Source organism: Stegostoma tigrinum, chromosome 23 (assembly GCF_030684315.1).
Source record: "Stegostoma tigrinum isolate sSteTig4 chromosome 23, sSteTig4.hap1, whole genome shotgun sequence".
NCBI classification, from domain to species: domain Eukaryota; kingdom Metazoa; phylum Chordata; class Chondrichthyes; order Orectolobiformes; family Stegostomatidae; genus Stegostoma; species Stegostoma tigrinum.
Genome location: NC_081376.1, coordinates 32,524,712 through 32,549,410, shown reverse-complemented (window position 1 = coordinate 32,549,410; position 24,699 = coordinate 32,524,712). Strand labels below are relative to the sequence as shown.

The window sequence follows — 24,699 nt, the reverse complement described above, 5'->3', positions numbered from 1 at the left end:
GAGTTATAAGGAGTTATAAATGACAGTGGAGAAACCTAGCAAGGGCTTGAAAGAGGCATCCGTGGAAAAAAAAGACATATTATTCAGATCTATATAGTGGGATATGAACCCACAACTTCCTGATTCAGAGAAAAGAGGGACGTCCACTGAAATGTCATTTTATTTAAAATAAAGTGGCACAACTAAAAGAAAACTAAAGAAAAAGGCAAAAGAAAATATGAAATTAAATAGTAGTTTGCATTGTTGACTACACACCCTGTAATTTCCATCACATGGTTCACCTGGGAGACCTCCTCCATGGGTCCTGTTTATCTGTGGATGATCCAATCCAGAATCAGGCCTATGGGGAGTTCCTCCAACCTTGCTACTACTTCTTGCACTGGGTGATTCAATATCAGGATCCCTTCATAGATGATGTGCCTGTTGAGTTTAGTATATTTGCAGCACTTCTTTTTAAAGAGATGTCCCTGGGATTTTCATACTTGCCAGAAACTACTGCCCCACAGCAACTTGTTTAGAAACAAAAACTACAAATGATGTAGATGCCATCTGCTGGTGATTTAATCAATTAGCTTTATTTCTCAAAATACCGTATAATAAATAGTCTGTCTCATTACCAGTTGTTTGGTTTGAACAGAATAAGAACTTACGTAGAGCTTTGTCCTTTAATCCTAAGATTAGTTTCTTAAAATAGACATCCCTTCAAATAGCCGCTTAACTGTATTCAGAAAAGACTAACTGATTGTGTTTTATAAAATGAAGCTCCTCTTAGATGCTATAAATAGTTGTGAACATGTGTTAATCCTAAATAATATCATTTTAGTCATTTTCTGTAACTGGGAGTGTTCTAAATAATTAAAATGAATTTACTATTCTGTAGCATTTAACCAAAGAGTATTCCACTTGTCCTTCTTTCCTCAGCAATGTCTAATTAAAGCTTTGACTACAGTGAGCAAGTCACAATCTGTTACTGGAAAATTCAGTTAAGGCACCTAAAAAGCATTCCCTTTTCAGAGACTTTCCATTCTTGATCTTCTATCGGATTAGTATAATACTTAACCATGTGTCCATTTAATACTGAAACATAAATTGATAGACAACATGGTGCATATATTACAACACATAATCAGCAGAAAAAAGTCTTTGCAAATCCTTATATGTCAACACTGAACATTTAAATCAATTTCTTTGAAGTGCAGACACTGTTGTACACTCAAAAAGCGCTCCATCCATTCCACAGGGACTTCAAGAAGGTGCCTCCCCATTACCATTGCAAGGAAAATTAAGGACAGGCAATAAATACTGACCTTGCCAGCAATGCCTACTTTTCAATAAAAAAATTTAAATGGTATTTACAATAGATTGACAAGCAAGGAATTGAAAGGCTTTAGCTTGCTTCAGATGACAACTTCAATAACATCCTATTTACTTGCTCACCAAATATTGTTTGAATAATCAAAATTTTTAATGTAATATCTTTTGTCAAGCATGACACTGGTTAATGATCACTTTGCCAGAATGAGATTTTGATCATGTGACACTTGGGATTTGTTGGCTGGATTTCCTGTTAAGAGGACTCAACAGAGAATGTGACTGGGTGTCAGTGTCCAGACCAATGGAAGGGTCAATGTGAGAGGACAGGGAGTCATTGCCCATGCAGGTAAACAGCATAATTGTAAGTAGGTCATGCAGTCATGCCCAGATCAGTCAGGGGTCAGTAAAAAGTCACTGTGACTGGGTCAGAGTCCCCTCCAAACCAGTCATGGGACACTGTATGAGCCATCTCCACAAAGTGATAATTAGTTTTTTGTTTTAAATTTATTATCAAGTGCCCACCACTCTTATGCACAATCCTCCAGAGGAAAAGAAAAATAGGACAATTCTTACTCTTTTTATTATCTTTTTTAATAAATGCACATTTATGAACAGGAATGAAACTTGCAACAACGCAGCATACTGACCCATCGCATAACTCTGCATGAAGTGGGGCATTGAGGGAGAGGGAGAGCAAGTGCATCTGTGGCAGGGGTGCATGAAGGAAATGTGGTTGTGAATGTGAAAATTGAGAAAGGAATGCCAGTGAAGATGCTGACAAATGCAACTCACTGATGCCTTCCTTGCATTTCCAACACACTGAGTACGAACCAGGAGTGGGCAAGACTTCCTTAAAGAAAGAAAGGCATTCTATGAGTGATGTTGGATCTGATCTGAGAATGAGTGAGGGAGGGAAATATGTTACATGGGTAAGCAAAGGAGACATGTGGTGAATGAGAGGGAAATTTGCTCTGCAAGTGGGCAAGGGAAACGTGCTACAAATGGGTAACGGAGTTATGGTGTGAGTGAATGAGCGAGATGCTGAAAATGAGCGAGAGATGGATGAAAGTGAGCAAGGGAAATGTTGCAAGTGAGTGGGGTGATGGAGACGCTCTCTTGCTCATTAACAGGCTTGTGATTAATGACATTTGATGAAGCAGGAAGCTGTGGCTCCACCAACAGGAGGGTCCATCAGGAGATGAAGTACTGTAGAGATGTCTTCAGTTGAAATTTAGTCATCCTGAAATAGCAGGAAAGAAATTGGTTAGTTTCTCAGCCACAGTGCTGAAAAGCTAGTGTACCATTTTATATTGTCAAGACTGAAGATAATAATGACACTTGATCTCCCTTGTTGATATAAGCTGTACTGCTCTCCCATGCAAACTACAATCTTGAATGCACTGATATACAATTCAATATCAAAAGATCCCAAACAAGGAGCCCACAGTCTTAGATCAGCTGGGAAATGCAAAGCTACTGCTGGTGAACCCAGAGTTTCCTGCACATTATCAATGCAAAATACAGAAAATACACATCACTTTGCCTATCAGGTAGTTTGGTAGCAACAGTGCAGAACTGACTGCACTTACCCATTCATCTTCATCCACTCCTTCAAACGAGTCCTGAGGTAGGGGATCATCCAAGTTCCCAAGCTTTGCCACCATGGCACTTAGCAGCTGGAAGGAGTAAAGAGAGTGAGACACCGGTCACACTATCACCTATTCAACGGAGACCAGCTGGTCACTTCTCTACACAAGAGGATTGACCCTTACATCTTGAATGGTTTTATGAATCCTTTCTGTTGGAAAGCTAATAAATTTCAAAGAGGAAATGGCAGCATTTCAGCAGCACTCATCCCACTGACTGAGACCGACACTAAGACTGGACTTAATTGTGCAAGAGAAGGAGAAGGACAGTATTCAGCTCTATAAACTTTTCTTTCATTCAGCTATCTCATGGCTATCTATGCTCAACTCCACTGAACTGCCATAGCTCTCGTTACCTATCAAAAATCAAACTATTTCAGTGTTGAAAATTTCAGTTAACTCTTCAGCATCGACAGACCTGTGGGAAAATTAATTCCAATTTTCACTCCATTCTGTGGTCAATCTCACAGTAACCATCTATCCAGGGTGCTGAAAACACTGAATAAATCATTGTCCAGTGTGAAACATGGAACAAATGACAACCACAGCAGGTGAGGTGACTGAGATGGGAACAGGCAACAGAACATACATATTTGTCTCTTTAAAAAGGTAATTGTAATTGTAACACCGCAATGTGCCTCAGAATTATTTTCAAGCAGAACTTAACACGAAACCACAAAGTTAGATGGCAGAGAAAATGCAATTTAGGCGTAGAATTCCAGAAAATAGTACCTAAGCAGTTTATGGCATAGCCAGCAATTTTCAATGATTAAGATTAGGGATACTTGAAAGGGTAGAATTAGAGAATGAGAGAGTGGAGTTAGAGAGGGGAAAGTCGGGTGAGGAGGAGAGACAGAAAGCAATGCAGTTACTGGGTGTACATAAGTCACTAGGTGACAGTAACAGAAAAGGATAGTTTGAATCAGGAAGACTGAGTGTGAAAAGGAAGAGAGGAAATAACAATGAGAGAGATTATAAATAGAGAAAAAGAGAGACAAGCTGAATGAAAGGGAGGTTGACAGACTGTGTTGGAAGGATAAACTGAGAGGAAGGAGCATTACAGTATGGTTATAATTATATGATTATATAGTACCTCTTCCTTTTTCTCCTCATCCGTTTTCTCTTCTAGGTAGAAAGCTGAGGGCTTGTATTTCCTGTTTGGCACCTCTTTAGGAGCTTCACTCACTACAGGACAGACACACCATTAAAATCAGATACTGCAGCTACCAACATTCACAGGTGGGGCACACAGGTTTGCATTTGCAGCCAACACCTCACATTACAAGATGGTAGCATACCAGAGCATTCTTTAATTAGCTGACAGATGAGGACTAGGGAACAGTACCTTGTAGAACGAATATAAAATTGTTATTAGTCTATGTGTGGGCATGGAAGAGAAGTGGTCCTTAATTAAGTACACAAAAGTGTGTTTAGTTATGCATCTTTGCTGGGTATACATGTGTGCATACAGCCATGCACATACAGACTGTGGAAGGAGTAGAAAGTGGTGTGTTATCCAACTGAAGCTGTGGGTAGGGAAGCTTAAGTAACAAAAACAGTCAGAATCTTGATGTAGCGAAGAAGATTTGATTTTCTTCTTGGGCCAGAACAGCAACTTTAGAATCTTGCTAGTAAACAGTGATGAACTTATTTCCATTAATTGCATTTCATTAACCTCCACTCGCCTCATTTCTATACCACTTCCAATTCTCCATTCCTTCCCTGATAAATGAAAGGGTGCGAATTCCGACTTGTAATTTTCAGTGTGGGTATCTGGTGACTGCAGCTTGCTGATTCCTTGTTAACAAAGTGTGAAGCTGGATGAACACAGCAGGCCAAGCAGCCTCTCAGGAGCACAAAAGCTGACGTTTCTGGCCTAGACCCTTCATCAGAGAACTTTGTTACCTTGGATTCTCCAGCATCTGCAGTTCCCATTATTTCTGCTGATTCCTTGTGCTGGGTTTTATCCAACTGTCTTCATCACAACATCCCTGCATGCTACACGGTCACCATCCTCCTCTACTCTTCATCCACCTACGTTGGCAATGACAAACCAACAGCCTCACCACACCATTCTTTCAGGAATTTACTTTGGAGCTCAGGGACACCTCAGAATTGCATGCTTTTACAACATCATTTTGCAAGCAGGGTCACGCATGCATCTTATGCACATGAACATGATGTATTTTATGGCTCTTAGCTTGATTGCTTAACGCACACCTACTTTGTGCTTAGTTGTAGAGTAACAGCCTCTGTGGCTTGCATTGCTTTTTTAGCCTAGAAGAGGAGGGCAGGCAGCTTGTCATAATAAGGAACACTAAAGCATAAAGGGGGTAAAAATGTCACTGTGTTAGCTCAATGTCACACCAAGAGCATATCCCTGCAGCTTACACTGCAAACACACTGCATGTGCAACAAACAAATGGCTATGTGTGAAAGTCAAAGGGGAGCAGTCCTTTGTGGGGTGAAGGAGGATGACAGTCAGTAGGATACTGTCACAGTCAGTTCAGAGTTCGTCCAATTTCACTCCAGGGGATTGGCCATAATCAGTCCTGCAGATTAAATGTAACCAGTCTGGCAATTACAAGTATGCCAGTTGAAAGCCTGTGGAGACATCAGTGTTGGTCTGGGCCAAATGTTCCTGCAATAACACAAAGTGATGGACTGAATATTGTGGAAACGTATGAAAAAGTAGCTAATGGTGAGGCTGGAGCAGGGGAAGTGGTGAGATTCCCCAGTGAACAAGCTGGAAGTGCAGAGAGCAGGAAGGGTTCGTAATTTGGGAGGGTGGGGTGGAAGCATGCAATAGTGAGAACTACAGTCCATGAGCTTTGGTAAGATGTGTGTGCAGTGGCACTGTTAGAGTGAGAGGTGGCCCTCAGTGGTAGATAGTAGAGATAAGATGGTGGCACCTACCCTTGTGGAACATAGGTCAATTTTCTCCTACACAGCTGTTCGTTCCTTTTTACCCATCACACAGCATTGACCTATAAGAACATAAGTAGTAGGAGCAGAAGCAGGTCATTTGGCCCTGCAAGCCTGCCCATGTCATTTGATAAGATCGTGGCTGATTTGCACTAGAGCTCAATTCCTCTTTCAACCCAGCACCTCACAGCCCTCAACACACTGATAATACAAGAATCTATCCACATCTTTAAGTACTTTCAGTGATCACCTCTCTTATGGTAGAAATTCCAAATATTCACCATGCTTTGAGAAAAAAATTCTTATGGGGTAGCATGGTGGCTCAGTGGTTAGCACTGCTGCCACACAGCGCCAGGACCTGGGTGGGATGCTCCTCAGAAGGTTGGTTTTCTCTCTGAATAGCTGTAGGGATCCGATGATGCTATGCATCTCAGTTTAAAATGAGTGTCCCAATTATTCTTAATTATATGCCCTACTTTAAGATTTCCCTACAAGTGGAAACATCTTCTGAACATCTGTCCCATGAAGTCCTCTCAGAATCTTTTGAAGAAAGACCTGAAACATGAGCTTTGCTTTCTCCACCACAATTGCTGAGCTTTTTCAGCAATTTCTGTTTTTGTTTCCTCTCAGAATTTTGTATGTTTCAATAAGATCACTTCATTCTTCTAAATTGTTTAGCATGATCATTCCTAACAAGTCAACTCCTTCACCTCAGGAATTAGCCTTGCTCTTCTGAACTGTCTTCAAAGCCAGTACATCCTTTCTTAAGTACTGTGAATGCTAGAACCTGAAATAGAAACAATAGGTACTGGAGAAACTCAGCATCAAGGCCCCACCTTAAGTATAATGTACGGTTTTGACCTCACAAATACCCTGTATAGTTGCAACATGGCTTGCCTATTTTTAAAATTCAAAAACCCTCAGCAATATAGGCGAAAATTCAATTTGCTTTCTTAATTATTTGCTGCATTTACATGTTAATTTTGTATTTCACACACGAGAATACCCAGATCCATGTTTTTTTGGGGGAGTCTTTCTCATCAATTAAAATAGTAGTATGCACTTTCATTCTTTCACCAAAGTGCACAACTTCACACTTTCCCAAATTAAAACTCCATCTGCCAAGGTTTTACCACACACTCAACCTAAATGTATTTTTACATTTTATGTATGATTACAGATTCTTTATGTCCTCAATCCAACACATCCAGACCCACTGCGCTCCCCTAACCCTGTAACCCTCTCTTCAGTTCTGAAGAAGTCATATTGGACTTAAAATGTTAATTTTATTTCTCTGTCCACAGATGCCAGATGCTGAGTTTCTCCAGCACTTACTGTTTTTATTTCAGGTTTCTAGCATTCACAGTATTTTGATTTTATTATGACCACCTGCTTGATTTTTATAACAGCAGCAGAGGGTTACTCTCTGCCCTCTCCTAAATATATAGATAACAAGTAACATAGGTAGAAAGTAATTGAGGCCCTAGGTATAATCCTTGGAAAAAGATCCATTAATCATCCATGAAACACATTGTTACGATGCAAAAACGACTCATTAATCCTGACTCTCAGTCTTCAGTGTATTAACCACTCCTCAATTCTTGCTAGTACATTACCCCAAATACTTTGAGCTCCATTCTTGTGCAAAAACCCTTTTGGTGGCACCTTACTGAATGCCTTCTAGAAGTCAAAGTACAAGTAGTACCTGGGTTGAGAACAGGTTATGTTCTTGAGTCCTTCTTAAGTCTATTTGCATGAAAATCAGAACATGGTGCAGGAGCCATTCCTAAAAATGAGAAATCTTTGTATGTCAGGTCTTTAAAATTACACCCTTGTATGGGACCATATTCATAAGCCTGAAAATCATACAATAGGGACCCTTGTACACTGATCTATTAGTTCCCCTTTTATTAGATCTGTTGTTTTATCCTCAAAGAACTATTTCCTTTCACCTTGATGATGCAGTTTGATGGCATTAAGTGGGTCTAAATGTCCTTCTATTTCTTCTTTAATGATAGACTATAATGGGGAAAAAGGGGTGAGAGAGTGGGGAATTACAGGCACCTGGGATCATGTCTGCAGGCTTCAGGCTCATCTTCTTGTGCTGTCCATTGGAACCTGCCAGCCAGGCAGAGGCTGAGAGCACGGGTCGCCACCACATTGTGGTATCAGGGAAAACGTCATCCTGGAAAAACTCTTTCTGTGATGCAATAGAAAAAGGAACATGAAAAATAGCTGCAAGGAAAAAGTAAGTTGCTGAGAAAATCTCAGATATTAGAACTAACAGAATCTGCTCAGAGTCCAACATTACACCAGTCTAGATAAACTGGAACAGGTCCCATACCAGAATGGGTTAGATTGGAGTAGACCCATCTCTCACACTAAAACAGATTAGATAAGAGCAGGCATAATATTGACAGTAGCATGGAATATGCTGGAGCCAGTTTAATTCTCACATCAGACTGAGACAGCTGCTTGCTATGTCCGGACTGGAGTCTACATAAAGAAGCTTTTCACCTCCAAATCCAATCCCAAAGAATCAAATACACTGCTCAATCAGGAACTTCAGTCCTGATGGAGATGATCTCTTGCACCAAATAAATGAACTATACAGAATCTGATGTATTTAGCCCTGTGCCAGAGTATCAGCCCAGACAGCCCGAAGCTCCCACGTTTCTAAGTCAATGTTGAAATTCTCACCTTAACTCGTGGAACTGTAAAAATAATGGACTCTAAGGAATTGTGCCCCAGACGCAAGGCTCGTGCAATTTCCACTTCCCTCACATTGCATTCAGTCTTTGGCAGAAAGCAGAGTCCCTAGAGTGGGCCAAATAAGGATGGCAACTTAATTTATACAAGGTCGCAGTGAATTTGTGGCTTGAATAAGTGAGAAAACAAATTAATTCCATTATTGTTATAACAGTCTTCTGCAAATCAGCTGGTAATCCCACGCAATACCCTTTATTTTCCCATCCTATCCTCTCCATTCCCATTTTTCATCAGATTTACCCTTCCAGAATTTTCATTCCTTTCCTTACATCCACCTCAACTGCACAATTTCTCCCTCAGTTCTTATGCCCCATTCTTCTTATCTTAAAACATTCAGAAACCATCCTGCTTCAAGTTAATCAGTGTTGCCTGAGGTGTTTATGTGACATCAGTGTTATACTCAAGATTTAGGTGTAACTGAGGGGTCCTGCCTCCAGAACACAGCTACCTCTCCTTGTCACTACCCCTGGACACTGGGTATTCACTGAAGTGCAGGTGCAGGATTCTGATTAGTTAATCCTGCACCAGCGAGTAAACTACATGGATAAAGTTAAACACTCATCCTCAAATTCCACATTTAATTTCAGAAAATGTCGTTGGATTAGCTAAGATTGAGTATATGAACATGTAAAAACCAAACAAAATGACTTAGGACTGCAGGAAAGATACAGACAGCACCCTGACTCCCAATTTAGCTGACCCTCTCTATATTCCCCAAACTGTCCCACCAGCAATGAAAATCACCATTTCTCACCACTCTTCACACAATTGTTCCTCCTTTTTACACATGGCCCAAAATGACTGTGTCTAATAACTCAACAGAAGAGGATGGGACACTTAATTGCTAGTGCTGTTTTCTACTACATCAGTACTGCAGTAAAACTTGAATCTTACCTTGTGTGGTTCAGTGGAATTGAAACTACTGCACTGCAGGAAATATGGCGCTTCAGTCTGAATCTCATAGATATGGACCCTCGTATCACCCTGTTAGAAAGCAGCATCATTCGTGTTAAAAGAAGTGACAACACATCTTGACACTGAGCAATACCTGTCACTTCAAACCTCGTCATTGAGCAATCCAACCAGTTACCCTGCAACTTGGTCAGTTGCCCAGCAACTTGACTCCCAGTAATCTGATCAGTCACCCAGCAACTGGCTCCTAACATTTCAGTTAGTGAACTAGCAAGCTATCATCCAGGTACACAGTCAGTGAGCAAACTAAGTAACATAACAGCTTACGTTTTGAGCAGTAAGCTACCTAACACAGCCTTGGTGATTGACTGGGGAAGGTGAGGCCTCAGCAATCAGCTGCAATGGCAGGAGTGTCCCTAATACTGACCTTGCCTGTGAGATAGACAATGCTGGTATCGTCATCATAGAAAGGAATGAGAGTGGATGGTGCTGCATTGATGTCAGTGGTTGCTAGTGGTCCCAGTGCCAAGGACCCCGCATCATGGAGGGAGATCTGTCTCTCACTGCGGCTGCAACACAAAACACAGAGCTGTCAGGTTGAATTCTCAAAGGGCTTGCATTTTACTCAACATAATTTAGTTGGCGGGAGACACAAAATCCAACTCCCAATTCAGAAGCTGTAATTGAAGGCACTGCTGTTCTAATAATCCCATGCAGTCCCAGAGATCATCTGCAGCTTGAGATTTTGAAGAACTGATTCCACAATCATGTACCATTCCATAACCATGTGATGCGTTTTTACATAAAATCACGCTAGATGGCAAATTGAACCAATCAAGCAAAATAAAGCTACCCACTCTTTCCTCTCCGTACTCCACTGACATATTCGTAAACCCGTACTCCTTCCACAACGTGTTGCTACGTCTCAGTGGCAAGCATAGGATGAAGGTTCAAGACCATTCCCGATACTTAAGTGCAAAATGTGGACAGTCAGAGGGGTTCTACTGAGTAAGTGTTGCACTTTAATTTGCCGCCTAAAATGAACATGAAATATTCCAAGGCCCTATTCTGAACAAGAACAGAGGAATTTCTTCTGGGCTTCTGACCAATATTTGTCCCTCAACTATCATCACAAGAAGAGATTACCTAGTCGTCATCACATTGCTTCTTGTGGGTATGGTCTTATGGTCAATGATAATGTCCCTACGGAGGCCCAGATTCAAGTCCCACCTGCTCCTAAGCTATGTAATAGCATCCAAGGAGGTTAATTTGAAAACAAAGCTGCGTGGGGGAAGATTGGTGTCCACTAGCCTGCTGTATTTTGTCTACATTACATAGAAACCCTTTCAAAAATATCTAATTTTCCATAAAGAACTTTGGGGTGCTACAAAATTGTGGCAAGTAATATGGAAATGCAAGTTCTTTGTTTACTTTAATCCTCGTCCTATTTCGCAATTGTCCAACCCCAAGGTGTCATTTTATTATTTCTTATTTACCTGTCAAAGCCAGATATCAGCAGATATCGTCCGTCGCTTACCCACAAGATCCGTGCTCCCCGACTGCCTACAGGTCCTGGTCCTTCCTGCAAATGGAAACAAAAAAAGTGCAATCCACATCGTCATAGCTAATAAAGCAATTCCATGTACAGGCATACGAAGGGTCAGAGAAAGATAGCCCAAAATTTAAACTGAAAACAGATAGCGAGAGTTTGCATGTTGTCAGAGGAAGTGGTCATTACCTGCACAGGGTTTACTGAACGTCGAGGATCATACACTCGAACTTTGCCATCTTTGCTGACTGTTGCCAGTTGCTGCCCATCAGGACTCCAGGACAGGCTGAAGATCTGGATAAAAACAAAGTATTTTTTTAAAAAAAAGTATAGGAAGTGACAGAGCATGAGAGTAAGACCAAATACACAGCAGATTAAAAAAAAACATATGCAAGAAAAATAAGAAGAGCTTAAGTGTAAGAGAAAGAACATGGAAGACAATAAAAAAAACCTGGACAAAATATTCAGAGAATTCCACTGGAACTACAAGGTCAAATAGGGAAGGCAGTGAGTGTATGACCCAAAAACACAGTGAAAATTTCCATCAACTTCAGACCAGGCCAGTGCAAAATATAATCTCACCTTCACAATACGAAGGAAAAAGTCGTTGTAATACTTTGTCTCACTTCCCAAAGTTTCAAGTTTAGTATACCTGCTCAGTATGTCCCTTCAGTATTATCTCTTCTTTTCCCGAACTGATGTCCCAAATCCTCACAGTCATGTCATAGGAGGATGAAGCCAAGATATCAGATGCCAGTGGGTGGAACTTGATGGAATAGATTTTCTCTGTATGACCTGGTAAAGAAAAGAAACAGACACTTAGCACAATAATTGGCATTGAGTTTCCGAATTACACATGTAGTCAAAACCATAGCTACATTATAATTCATAAACCACTCAAAGATCTTTAGACAGAACATACCAAACCCACAACCACTTTCACCTAAAAGGACAAGGGCAGCAGATATATGGGAACAAGTTCCCCTCCAAGCCACTCACCATCCTAACTTGAAAATATCACTGTTCATTCACGGTCACTGGGTTAAAATCCTGCAATTCCCTCCCTAAGAGAGCATTGTGGGTCAACCTACAGCATGTAGACTGTAGCAGTTCAAGGTGGCAGTTTACCACCATCTCCTCAAGGACAACTAGGGATGGGCAAGAGAATAGTGGCCAGCCCTAGCTGTCCTCACCCCACAAGCAAATATTTCAAGCCTGTTACTTTTACACAAGATCTCAGTCATTAACTCATCTTTGCCCTCAGGGTCACTTGCTGCCTGACTTCATTTGTGCTGCCCATTTTCATTCTCTGGTGTTACTGCTGCAACTTTACAATGCTTTAGGTAACAACATTTTGTTTTGTTTTATTTCCAAAATTTTAGTTTGTGTCTTTGGATGGAGAGCTCACAAGAGGAAGAGGATACATCATGAATGGTGCATCCTAACCATGACTACACCCAGTACCCTACTGATAGAATTAGGGCGATTTCAGTACCTCCTCTTATATGTCCACACCCAGACGCCAATTTGTAATTGCCCTTGAGGTGATGGTGGTGCACCTTTTTAAAGCACTGCAATCCATGTCATGTAGGGACACCCACAGGGCTATTAGGGAGTTTGAGGATTTTGACCTAGTGAAGGAAGTGATTCAGGATGGTGAGAGACTTGGGGAGGAACTTGCAGATGGTAGGGTTTCTGCACATTTCTACCCTTGCCCTTCTAGGTGTTAAATTGTGTGGGATTAGAAAGTACTGTTGAATAAAGTTGGTGAGTTTTTTAATTCATTTAATCACAGGATATCTTGAGCCACTGCAGCCAACATCTATGTAAGTAGACCCACAATGCTGTTAGGGAAGGAGTTCTAGGATTTTAGTCCAACAACACAAGGATTGGTGATGTGTTTCCAAATAAGGGTGGTGAGTGGCTAAGAAGGGAAATTGCAAATGGTGATGTTCTGATGAATCTGCTGTCCTTGTCCTTCTAGATGGTAGTGATCATCAGTTTGGAAAGTTCTGTTCAAGGAGTCTTATTGGATTTCTGCAGTGCATCTTCTAGAGGGTACAACACTACTGCTGCTGAGTGTCAGTGGTGGAAGTGTGAGTGTTTGAGGATGCGGTGCCTGTTGCCAGCGGTGCTCCACAGGGAGCAGTTCTGTGTCCTCATTTGTTTCTCATTTCCATAAATGATTTGGATGAGAATATAGAAGGCATGGTTAGTAAGTTTGTGGATGACACAAAATTTGGTGGTACTGTAGAGAGTCAAGAAGGATTTCTAAGATTACGAAGGGATCTTGACCAAATGGGTCAATGGGCTGAAAAATGGCAGATGGAGTTCAATCTGGATAAATGCAAGGTATTGCATTTTGGTGCAGACAACAAGGGTAGGGTTTATACAATTAATGGTAGGGCCTTGGGTAATGTTGGCGAACAGAGGGATTTAGGAGTGCAAGTACGTAATTCTTTAAAGTTTGCATCACATATAGACAGGATGGTTAAAAAGACATTTGACCGCTTTCCTTCATTGCTCAGTCCTTTGAGTCTAGATGTTGGGACGTAATGTTGAGGTTGTATGGGGCTTGGTGAGGCCCCTTCTGGAATACTGTGTCCAGTTCTGGTCACCAGGTTATAGGAAGGATATAATTAAACTGGAGACGGTTCAGAAGAGATTTACCAGGATGTTGCCAGGTATGGAAGGTTTGAATTATAAGGAAAGGCAGGATAGGCTGGGACTTCATAGGAGGTTGAGAGGTGACCTGATAGAAGTTTATAAAATAATGACAGGTACAGGTAGAGTCAATGGTAGTTACCTTTTTCCTAAGACGGGGAATTTCAAGACTAGGTGGGAGAAGACAGATTTAAAAAAAGACATGAGGCAACTTTTTTTTTTACAAAGAGGGTGGTTCGCGTGTGGAATGAACTTCCTGATGAAGTGATACATGTTGGTACAATTACAATGTTTAAAAGGAATTTGAATGGATATATGAATAGGAAGGGTTTGGAGGGATATGGGCCAGGAGGAGGCAGGTGGAGCTTGTACAGTTTGGAATTATGTTTGGCATGGTCTGGTTGGACCAAAGGGTCTATTTCTGTGCTGTATAACTATGACTCTACAAATGGGCTGCTTTATACTGGATGGTGCCAAGCTTCTTCAGTGCTTCTGGAGCTGCACTCTTCCAAGCAAATGAAAATATTCCATCATTTTCCTAGTTTGTACCTTTATATAGTGGGCAGGCACTGGGGAGCACGGTGGGGAGTTACTCATTGCAAACCTCTGATCTACACCAGCCACAGCATTTATACGACTGATCTAGTTCTGTTTCTGGTCAATGGTAACCTCAGGATGTTGATACCAGGGATTAAGCAATGCTAATTCCACTGACATTGGTAATAACCAACCTCTGGGGACAGGGGTGTAAATTACAAGAGCTGTCTCAGAGATTAGTCAAGCAATGGCCTCGTATAGTGATACTCATGGAATCATATGTTATACACAACATCCTAGAAAACACCATAACTCTCTGTGGATATGCTTGACTGACCCAGCAGAACTGGAAGCACAGTGGTAAACAGAAGACAGTTGCCCTTGGAGTCCTCAACATCACCTCTGGATCCCATGAAATTTCATGGGGTCAAGTCAAACATGGGCAAAGGCAACACGCTGTTTATCACATACTGCGTCCTCAGCCGATGAATCAGTACTCCTACATATCGAACGCCACTTGAACTATGTGAAGTTGGCAGGGGCACAGAACGTACTCTGGAAGGGGTCTTCAAAGCCCATCACCAACAGTGGCTTGGCAAAACCACCTACTTACTGAGGTGGTTGAGTTCTGGAGGACATAGCTGCTAAATTGGGTCGACAGCAGTTGATGAGGGAACCAAAACAAGGGGGGAGCTTTCCTGACCTCATCCTTGTAAATTTGCCTGCTGCAAGTACATCTGTTCATGTCAGTATCAATAAGAGCGACTACCATAGAAAGTATGGTAGAAAAATAGTAAATTTTCACCTGCACGACTACAATCCATTCAGCCTCTTTGTGATTATCAGCTAAGCAAATGAAAAGGCTGTAACGGTACAGCATCTCCTAATGATAATCAATTTAGGGTCCATTGCAACTATTTGGTTAGAGCTAGCACTGAGGCATTGAAAGGTGATAATAACTGTTTTCAACATGAAAGCAAGTATGGCAAAGAGGCCAGTGAAACTGAGTTTCAGATCGGAGGAAACTCTTTCAGAGGAAGATCAGTTATGTAATCACTGTGGTTACAAAAGTAAGGCAGTGCTCACTTGCCTTACTGCATAAAGCATTTCCAACAGCAAGGTTGAAAGCAGTTTACTTCAGCAACGTCCCTGCCATTTGTTCAACATTTATGTTCTCTACCCATATTATACTCTGACTGCTATTCACGCCTTTTTACATGGTGCTTTGCAAAAACGGTGTGAACTTAAACCCACCAGAACTCTCAGTGTCATTACTTCCACCATCAAGGACTCCACCTGGCTACATTATAACCTCATCCAGATTTGTCTGTTGTCTAGCTCTTTCTTTATCCGGTAACATTATCACTTCCTTCTGTCTACTTGTGAAACAAATTTAGTAAATTTGCTTCACATCCTATCTTTGGGGGGATGAAAGCATATTTTTTCAGCACCATCTCACCAGAAAGGGTTTGCTCAGGGTCAGAAAGAATTCCCGAGAGTCCTCCAGTTGGAATTCTCCAGATTCGGATCTTTGCATCTTCACCAGCTGAAACCAATAGTCAAATATACACAATGTAAGAAGCATTTCAGTTTTGCAGAATTAAACAGCACTGAAGTCAACTGTGCCTGTGTCAGCTCTTTGTCATAGCTATTAATTTATTCCCTACACCCCTGCAAATTGTTCCTTTTAAAATACTTATCCAATTCTCTGTTGAAAGTCATTACTGATTCTGGTTCCATCAACACTATAGGCAATGCATTCCAGATCATAAACTACTAACTGCGTAGCAGAGGATTTTCATCATCTCGCAGTTGGTTCTTTAGTTACTTAGTTTCAATCTGTCCCCTCTGGTTATTTGTCTACAATTGTATTTAATTATATGGAGGTCAAGAGTATTAATTGGGGTCTCACTGGAGCAGATATAAAGAGACATTTGTTCAAACCGGGATGTGGTTGAGTTAAGGGGTGCAGTTATTTTACATCAATCTGTTGGGCATGTTTTGAAACACCTCCAGGGCAGGTGGAACTTGATCCTGGACCTTCTAGCTCAGAGGTGGGGTTAATATCACTCTGCCACAAAAGCCCTTGGACAGATGGGGACTTGAACCCTGGACTCTCGGACTAGAAGTCTGAAGGTCAACCAACTGAGCTAGTCAGGCTCGAAGTTAGGAATTGTTTACTTAAAACATTTCACTTTGTAGACAAGTAATGCACTGAGTGAGTAAGGACTCAATCCTGTTATTGTGTTCACAAATCAACTTTTTAAGTTGTAAAACTGGTGACAAACACTCCCTCCAGTTGAAACATAATCTTTGAGAGATTACTTTCATAGATTAATTGATTCATCAACCTACGCACAGGCTAACTGTTGTGATGGGGTGTTGTCTGTGAAGGTTGGTATAGAAAGTATCAAGAACTGAACTCAGCATTATTGCAGATAACCATTTCGCCTTGACGCTGTACACATCAGGAAAAAATCAGCTCTCAATAAACAGAGAATTTAGACAATCAAGTTGACATCGACTCTTTTGAAGAGCAATCCAGTTAGTCCAATTTCTTTGGTCTTTCCCAGTAGACCTGCAATATTTTTTTTTTCCTTTTCTCAGTGGACTAGTGGGCATCACTGAATGAGCCAGAAAATAGCTTCAGCCAGCTACTGGATGAACAGACTTAAAATAGAAACTAGCCCAACTGACGGAGAAGGAGATAGTGAGAAAACAGAAATCATGTGAGAAATGCAGCCCCCAAAGTGAAGACAGAATGGCATCAGGAGATGGTTGTTGTAAAGCACAAGTGGGATAAGTGCCTCTCAGTCCATGGAAAACCATCTTGGAATAAGCAATGAAGACTGCAGAGTTGAGAACTTCTTGAAATCCAGAGTAAACAAGATAATAAGGTAATAGAATATTACAACATTTCTACAAGTAAATGCTGTCATGATAAAATATTCTGTCCTGCAGCAGTGCATGCTACAGCACAGAACCTAAAATATGCAACAATACCGGCAGCAAGCCGACGGCGATTGAAGGGATCCCAGCTGAGGTCAGTGACAGCTGCACTGTTCTGGATGGTGGGAAGGGAGTTGTCCGGCAGCCGCCCAGGTTTCGAGAGCTGCACAAAACAAACAATACTGAAGAGAAAGATTTGTAATGAACTGAATAGAAAAACAATCTTCAGATTTCATAACTTTTAATACATTCTGGATGGTCTGGGTAGCAATAATTGTTCATAGAAGACACCATGAAAAACCAGGACAACCTTAGACAGGCTGATTGAGAATAAAACTTGCTCTAGATTCTCATCAAACATTCCCAAGACAGGTACTGTACAAGTTAGATACAGAATAAAACTCCCTATAAACTGTCACTTCAAAGACCCCAGAGCAGGTGTAGCAGATGGTGGAGAAAAGTAAAGCTCCTCTACAGTCTTAACAGCCCAAATGGTATCCAGCCCTCTGAACCTCAGTCCTGACCCTAACTTCCCTGAAAATAGCTTCCTCTTCACATAACTGTAAAACTTGATTGTCACTCTGCTCACTAGCACAGTCCTAGTAATTACCTCCAGCACAGCGATCTGCCCACCCGACACCTTCAAAGGAACTGCAACACGCTCACGATTCACGCAGAATCCATCAGACTCGCCAGGTGTCGTCAGGTTTAATCCCTTCAGATTAGTGATGTGTGTGTCCCGACGAGACACCGTGCCTTGTACATGTCTGAACTTTGAATTGTTGCCTGGAAAATGAAGGACAAAAATGTTGAGAATATAGTCACAGCACGAAAACACCATCTAGCTGCTCCCGTCACCACATAAATGATCTGAGTTCTGATTCTGCAGTGAAGACACCAAAGGGTCAGTTCCCACCCACACAGTGAGTACACCATGCTGTCGGTCCTGAACCAACATAGTATACCACATTGTCGTTCCCCTTCCCCCAGTCAATAAGTGCTCTCTCAGTCTTGACCTCACACAGAGAGAACACCAAAATATCAAGTCCTGACCCACCTAGCAAGTATACCAGCGTTGGTTCTACTCCAGTGAACATATCGCAATGTCATTCCCAATGCAAGTATACCGAACTGTCATTCCAACCCACACAGCGAGTATTTCCCAGTTTGTCACCCACACTTATCCACCAACCTTCTGACCCTTTCCACGTTGCTCAAATCTCAGCTTCATTTTCTATGGTGCAGTAGCAGCTGCTCAATAGTAAAAAATTGTTCCAACTCCCCCATGGCTCTGAGAAACAGCTTTTCAGCTCCTCTTTCTAACTCACCCAAGATACTGTGCAGAGATTTCTGGCTTTGAGGGGTTGTTACAAAATCGGTGAACTTTGAGCTGGTGCTGCTTGGAGAGGTGATGGATGGTGAAGTCATTGAGCTGATGGAACTTGATGACGATGTCTGTCCATTGTCAACCTGAAATTTGTTTCAAAACAAAACACATGCAACCCCAAACAGGAAGCTCAGGAACAAGAGGAGAACAGGCAGCAAAGATTGCAAATGCTGTGCTCAAAGCAAATTGAAAATTTTCACAAAGGATTTAAGGTGAGGAGGCTGAAGTTGCTTTACTACACCCTTCTAATGACCTCTTGGTCATCCCCAATTTTATTGTTCCCCAACCGATGGCTGTGCTTTCAGTTGCCTGAGCTCCCAACTTTGGTATTTCACCTCTATACTTCTCCAACGCTCTGCTCCTGGAAGACTTCCTCAAAGCCTGTCTCTTTGATCAACTGTCCTAAATCTCTTTGAGAGATCTGGCTTCAAATTTTGTATGATTCCTGTGAAACACCTTAGCACATGTTAATACGATAACAGTGTTACACAAGTGGTTTGCTTGATGGATCGCCAGGCTGTTTCTGATTTTGTGGACGAGGGAAGGAAATTCATGAGGCAAAGAACTACATTGTGACACATTTCGGGTGGCAGTCGTACCACAGCTGTGTGTACAAGCAAAGAAGGAATGGGTGACAGCCAAGCAGCTAAAAGAGCTAGGCATGCAAGGTAAGAGTCCCTAAGGCCATCTGGTTTGCCAATCTGTTTTCCATTTTATGTTTCATGGTGAAGATAGTGGTTCCTGAGGACAATTCCTGAGCCAGAATTAGGTATGTGGCACTACGGGTGGCTCAATTATACAGAAAGGAAGAAGAAAAATAGAAAGACAATGGTGAAAGGGGATTCAATAGTTAGGACATCAGACAGACATTTCTGTGGCAGTAAACATGAACTCCAGGATGGTGTCTTATCTGCCTGGGGCCAGGCTCAAAAATATCACAGCATGTGGCCACAGGCTATCCTACTGGAAGAGGGTGAACAGCCAGAGTTTGTGATGCACGTTGATGCCAACAGAGATTGGAATATGAATGTGATCCTGAAAGCAGACGGTTCCCAGGATGCCAAGATTGTCCTATGAAGAGACATTGGGGCTGTATTTGCAAGAGTTTTGGAGAATGAGAGCTCGTCTCCTTGAAATCTATAAATACTTAAAAAGGGATAGACAGGGTAGATGCAGGCAAGATGTTTCCCCTAGTTCTAGACACCCCATCCAAGGGGCACATTTCAATATAATGGGGATGGCATTTAGGATGAAATGAAGGGAAATTTACTTACTCAGTGGACTGTGAATCTTTAGAATTTTTGTTCTCAGTGTTATGGAAGCTCAACAATTGAGTAAGTTAAATGTAGAGATTTGACAGATTTCTAAATGCCAGCAAGGTAAAATGATTTGGGAATGTGTAGAAAATAAGTTTTGAAGTGGATAATCAACCATGGTCATATTGAATGGTGGAACTCGCTCAAAGGGCTAAATGGCCTACTCCCATTCCTATGCTCCAAAGTTCCAAGAATGCTGAGTTTTTAATAGACATTAATGGTTTAAAATGTTCCCTTTATCTTGAGGTAAATTGGAACTTTTTGAAAAGGGGATGGCGAGTTCCATTTAAAATTTCCGCCCAGAGACAGGTTCATTTGATCTGTTGCCATGGGGAGAGAAACGCAAACAAAATCTATTTAAGTACTGAATTTGAATTTTAAACACCTTTACACAGTACCTCTTAAAACAAGAGATAGTAAGAACCGCAGATGCTGGAGTCAGAGATTACACTGTGTGGAGCTGAAGGAACATGGCCGGCCAGGCAGCATCAGAGGAGCAGGAAGGCTGACATTTCTGGTCGGGACCTTCAAACATCAACTTTCCTGCTCCTCTAATGCTGCCTGGCCTGCCACGTTCCTCCGGCTTCACACTGTGTTACCCCTTTGAACAAGTTCTGTTTTGAGACAAAGAAGCTACAGCCAAGGAGAATCAGGTGAACATTTTGCATTGTTGAACAGACAGGACACTTGTGGTAGATATATTCCTGTTAAAAAGTCTGGAAATGAAACAGATCGGGCTCTTGGAGAATTGATGAATGAGCTCACTAAAGTGATGACAATTGAAAACTTGAGGCATAAGGAATAAGTTTGGAGTCATAGAATCATAGCCATACAGCACAGAAACAGACCCTTAGGTCCAACCAGTCCATGCTGAACACAATCCCAAACTAAACTAGAACCACCTGCCTGCTCCTGGCCCACATCCTTCAAAACCTTCTCTATTCATATATCCATGCAAATGCCGTTTAAACATTACAATTGTACCTGCATGCACTACCTCATCACAATGTTCATTCCACATGCAAACTGCCCTGTGTAGAAGACATGTGCCTCATGTCTTTTTTGAATTTCTCTCCTCTCAACTTAAAAGCGTGCCCTGTAGTCTTGAAAAATCCCATCTTTGGGAAAAGACAACCTCCATCAACTCTATCTATACCTCTCATTATTCTACAAACTTCTATCAGGTCACCTCTCAACCTCCTAAACTCCCAGTGAACAAAGTCCTAGCCTATCCAGCCTTTCCGGATAACTCAAACCTTCCATACCTAGCAACATGCTGGTAAATCTTTCCTGAACCCTCTCCAGCTTAATACTATCCTTCCTATAACTGTGTGACCAAAACTGGACACAGTATTCCAGAAGAGGCCTCACCAATGTCCTGTACAACCTCAACATAACATTCCAACTCCTATACTTAATGCACTGAACAACGAAGGCAAGTATGCCAAACAGCTTTTTAATCATCCTGTTGAGATGTGACACAAACTTTAAAGAATTACATAACTGCACCCCAGATCCCTCTGTTCTACAACACTACCCAAGGCCCTATCATTAATCATGTAAGCCCTACCTTTGTTTGTTGTACAAAAATCAATACCCAGATTGAACTCCGTCTGCCATTTTTCAACCCATTGACCCATTTGATCAAGATCTCTTTGTAATCTTGGAAAACCTTCTTCACTGTCTCCAATGCCACCAACTTTGGTAACATTCCGAAACTTACTAACCATGCCTTCTACATTCCCATCCAAATCATTTCTATAAATGACAAACAAAAGAGGACCAAGGACCCAGAACCCTGTAGTACACCGTTGGTCACAGGTTTCCAATCCAAAAAAAAACCCTCCACCATTACTGTGTCCTGCCATGAAGTCAATTATATATCCAATTGGTACGTTCACCCTGAATCCCACGTGACCTAACTTTGCCAATTAGTCTACATGTGGAACCATGTTAAAGCATTTACTAGAGGTTTCAACTTGGTTTGGCCATGAGGTCAGCATATTGGAGAGCTGGGAACTGTTCTAATTTTGTACATATCAGCTAGAAGCAAGTGTTCTGTAAAAATGTTCCATAAGAGCCTTTAAGTTATGTTTAGTTAATGTAAAAGTAACTTTTCTTTAGTTTGTTGCACAAGTTGCAATCAATTAATGTTTGGTATAGGTTGGTTTTAGCAGATTTATTGCTGTGGAAGTCTTACAACATGAAATCTTGTCCTTTGGTTTTTCTTCTGTCAGAAGGGAAATATACCTTTTTTGAAAGGTTATCAAATCTACAGGAATCATAACGGATCAGTCATCGTGAATTAATGGGCATTTCCAGTGAACGATTCAAAGTCATCAAGTTTCTCCATAAAAATGCACTTATATCTACATTTTAAATATCCATATAGTCACCAGTTATAATCAGTCAAACCCACCAGGAGCACACCTGTTGATCAGACAGTCACTGTGACTACACCCACTATCAATCATATTAATGCTGCATTCATTGTCAATCATACAGACTACACCTCTGAATCATTCAACACATCCACTATTGATCACACCCTGAAACAGGAGTTAAACATTCAGTTCTCGTATCATTAATAAAACTCAGGTTTGTTCATCTTGAACCCAGTCCCTCAGCTTATTTCTGTCTGCTTTTTACATGGGACCTGGAAGGGCAAGAAAGCAGATTCACTAGATACTTTGCAAAGAGAACAGAATAAATATTTGAAGGAAAAAATGTCCAATGGAATTGGCCAATAAACAGGGAAACAAAGCTCATTGGATTGCTCTACCAATGAACTCGAAAAGGCATGACAAATCGAACGGCCTCTTTCTGTGAGGTAGCTTTCCATGATTCTATTATTTTCCAAGATCTGTCTACTTGCAAAACCTTGACTGGAAGCATGCTTGTCATTACAACATGCTATAATTTTGTTTATTTCAAAATGCCATAACAACGTTTTCCTCAGTTCACTCTCCCATTCGGAATTTTTAGGTCCATCTACAGCAGAGAGTAATTCTCCACTTTTCTTATCACACTGTAGTCAGATTATCCTTTAACACCTTCAATTCACAGAATACACAACTCCTTGGTAATATAACCTCAATTTAATTAGTCTGTCATTGTAGAACAGTTGTGTTATCTGAGGTACCATTCTAATGAAGTATCTTTTTGGATTATATCCCAGACTGATATGCACCCAGGATGTCCGAGATTGAATACATTCCTAAAGTGAGATGGAACCTGCAAAATGGCAGTGTTTAAAATCCTCCTTCTCTTGTGATGAAGCTTAGGATCCCAGGACCTTTGATAGCCATGGGCCACCTATCAAAGATTCTTGTTCACCTACTACCTTTCCACCAACCATTGTACCCCACTTGATCTATACCATTGTTGCCCCCATTATTTTGGCCTTTCACTTACTCAGTCACTCCAAACGGAGCAACGGTGAGCTCCATTTTTCTGAATACTCTGGTAGAGCCAAAGGTCTGATTTGCACTAGATTCTATTGAGGGGTGGTTTCTACTGGTTTCTCCAAGAATGGGAATGTGTTTCTGCTCTCAACCTGCACCTAATCATGTGGTTTGCAAGTACAACTATTTAAGTGCAAAATGATGACTTATTAATATCCCATTATTTTATGGCAGCAGATTGGGGAGATTACTTACTCCAAGTGACTGAAACACTACTTACAGATTTTCCTGTTCCCCAAGGCACTTCTTCCATTTCTTTTTCTCCCCTGTGAATTAGTTCTTTCAATTGTGTTGAAGATTTCTGCACACTAGGCACAGCAATAGAGGTGAAACTCTGCTTTGTGCGTTTGGCTGGATGTAAAGAAACTTTCTGTACCTGAAGGAACAAACACAGCAATTACAGCAACCAGTAAACACATACAGCTGAAATACAGAACTGGAACCCAGTGGCCATGTGTGGGAAGAGATTAGGATACAGAGAATGAAAGAGACAGTGAGAGACACAAAGAAACATTGAATAAGAAAGACAATGAGAGAGAGTGTAATTGAGGTAGACCGATACTAAGCAAGGGTAATATTTACCTGCTTATTGGAACCATTGAACCAGTCTAGCGCAGATATTGAAGGAAATTTACCAGGAGTGTCTGGGAATAAATCATCATGGAATTCATGGAGAGACTGGGATAATAAATAAAAAACAAACATACTGAAAATATTTGTTGAAGAAATTCATTGATTACACAGTTTGTTTTCTTCATTGAGATGTCAGCTCACTGCCAGGGCCAGTACTTATTGCCCATCCCTCATTACCCTTGAGGTGTTAATGGGGAGCTCTTGAATCTCTAAAGTGCATTTGGACTAGATATACCCACAATGCTGCTGGGGGCAGTTCCAGGATTTCAATTCAGTGACACTTAAGAAAAGATGGTATCGTTCCAAGTCAGGATAGCAAGTGACTTGCAGAGGAACTTGCAAATGTTGATGATAGTTTTTTTCATGTATCTGTTGTCCTTGTCCGTCTCGATGGTACTGGTTACGGGTTTGAAAGGCGCAGCTCAAGGAGATTTAGTGAATTTCTGCAGGGCATCCTATAGGTGCTACACACTATGGTGACTGTGCATCAGTGGTATAGGAAGTGAACGTTTGTGCCTACAGTGCCAATCAAGCAGGTTGTTTTGTCTCAGATGGTGTTGAGCTTCTTAAGCTGCGCTCTTCAAGGCAAGTGGGGACTGTGGCATTATGTTCCTTACTTGCTCCTCATACACAC

The 24,699-nt window shown here is 41.3% G+C and overlaps 1 protein-coding gene across 1 annotated transcript in view; it reads right to left on the bottom strand.

Annotated features, from left to right (window-relative positions):
- Nucleotides 1-1,889: 1,889 nt before the first annotated feature.
- Nucleotides 1,890-24,699, bottom strand: part of coro7 (coronin 7) — a 146,127-nt gene continuing 123,317 nt past the window's right edge. Inside the window, exons 13-28 of the mRNA XM_048552707.2 lie at nt 24,015-24,110; nt 23,653-23,808; nt 18,594-18,735; nt 17,876-18,051; nt 17,320-17,428; nt 15,776-15,862; nt 11,768-11,910; nt 11,305-11,409; nt 11,063-11,148; nt 9,994-10,135; nt 9,549-9,638; nt 8,586-8,702; nt 7,950-8,085; nt 4,054-4,145; nt 2,904-2,990; nt 1,890-2,554 (exon numbers count right to left, since the gene is read on the bottom strand). Of these exons, the coding sequence (XP_048408664.1) occupies nt 2,546-2,554; nt 2,904-2,990; nt 4,054-4,145; nt 7,950-8,085; nt 8,586-8,702; nt 9,549-9,638; nt 9,994-10,135; nt 11,063-11,148; nt 11,305-11,409; nt 11,768-11,910; nt 15,776-15,862; nt 17,320-17,428; nt 17,876-18,051; nt 18,594-18,735; nt 23,653-23,808; nt 24,015-24,110 (1,773 nt within the window). The 3' untranslated portion in view covers nt 1,890-2,545. The remainder of the gene's footprint in view (nt 2,555-2,903; nt 2,991-4,053; nt 4,146-7,949; nt 8,086-8,585; nt 8,703-9,548; nt 9,639-9,993; nt 10,136-11,062; nt 11,149-11,304; nt 11,410-11,767; nt 11,911-15,775; nt 15,863-17,319; nt 17,429-17,875; nt 18,052-18,593; nt 18,736-23,652; nt 23,809-24,014; nt 24,111-24,699) is intronic.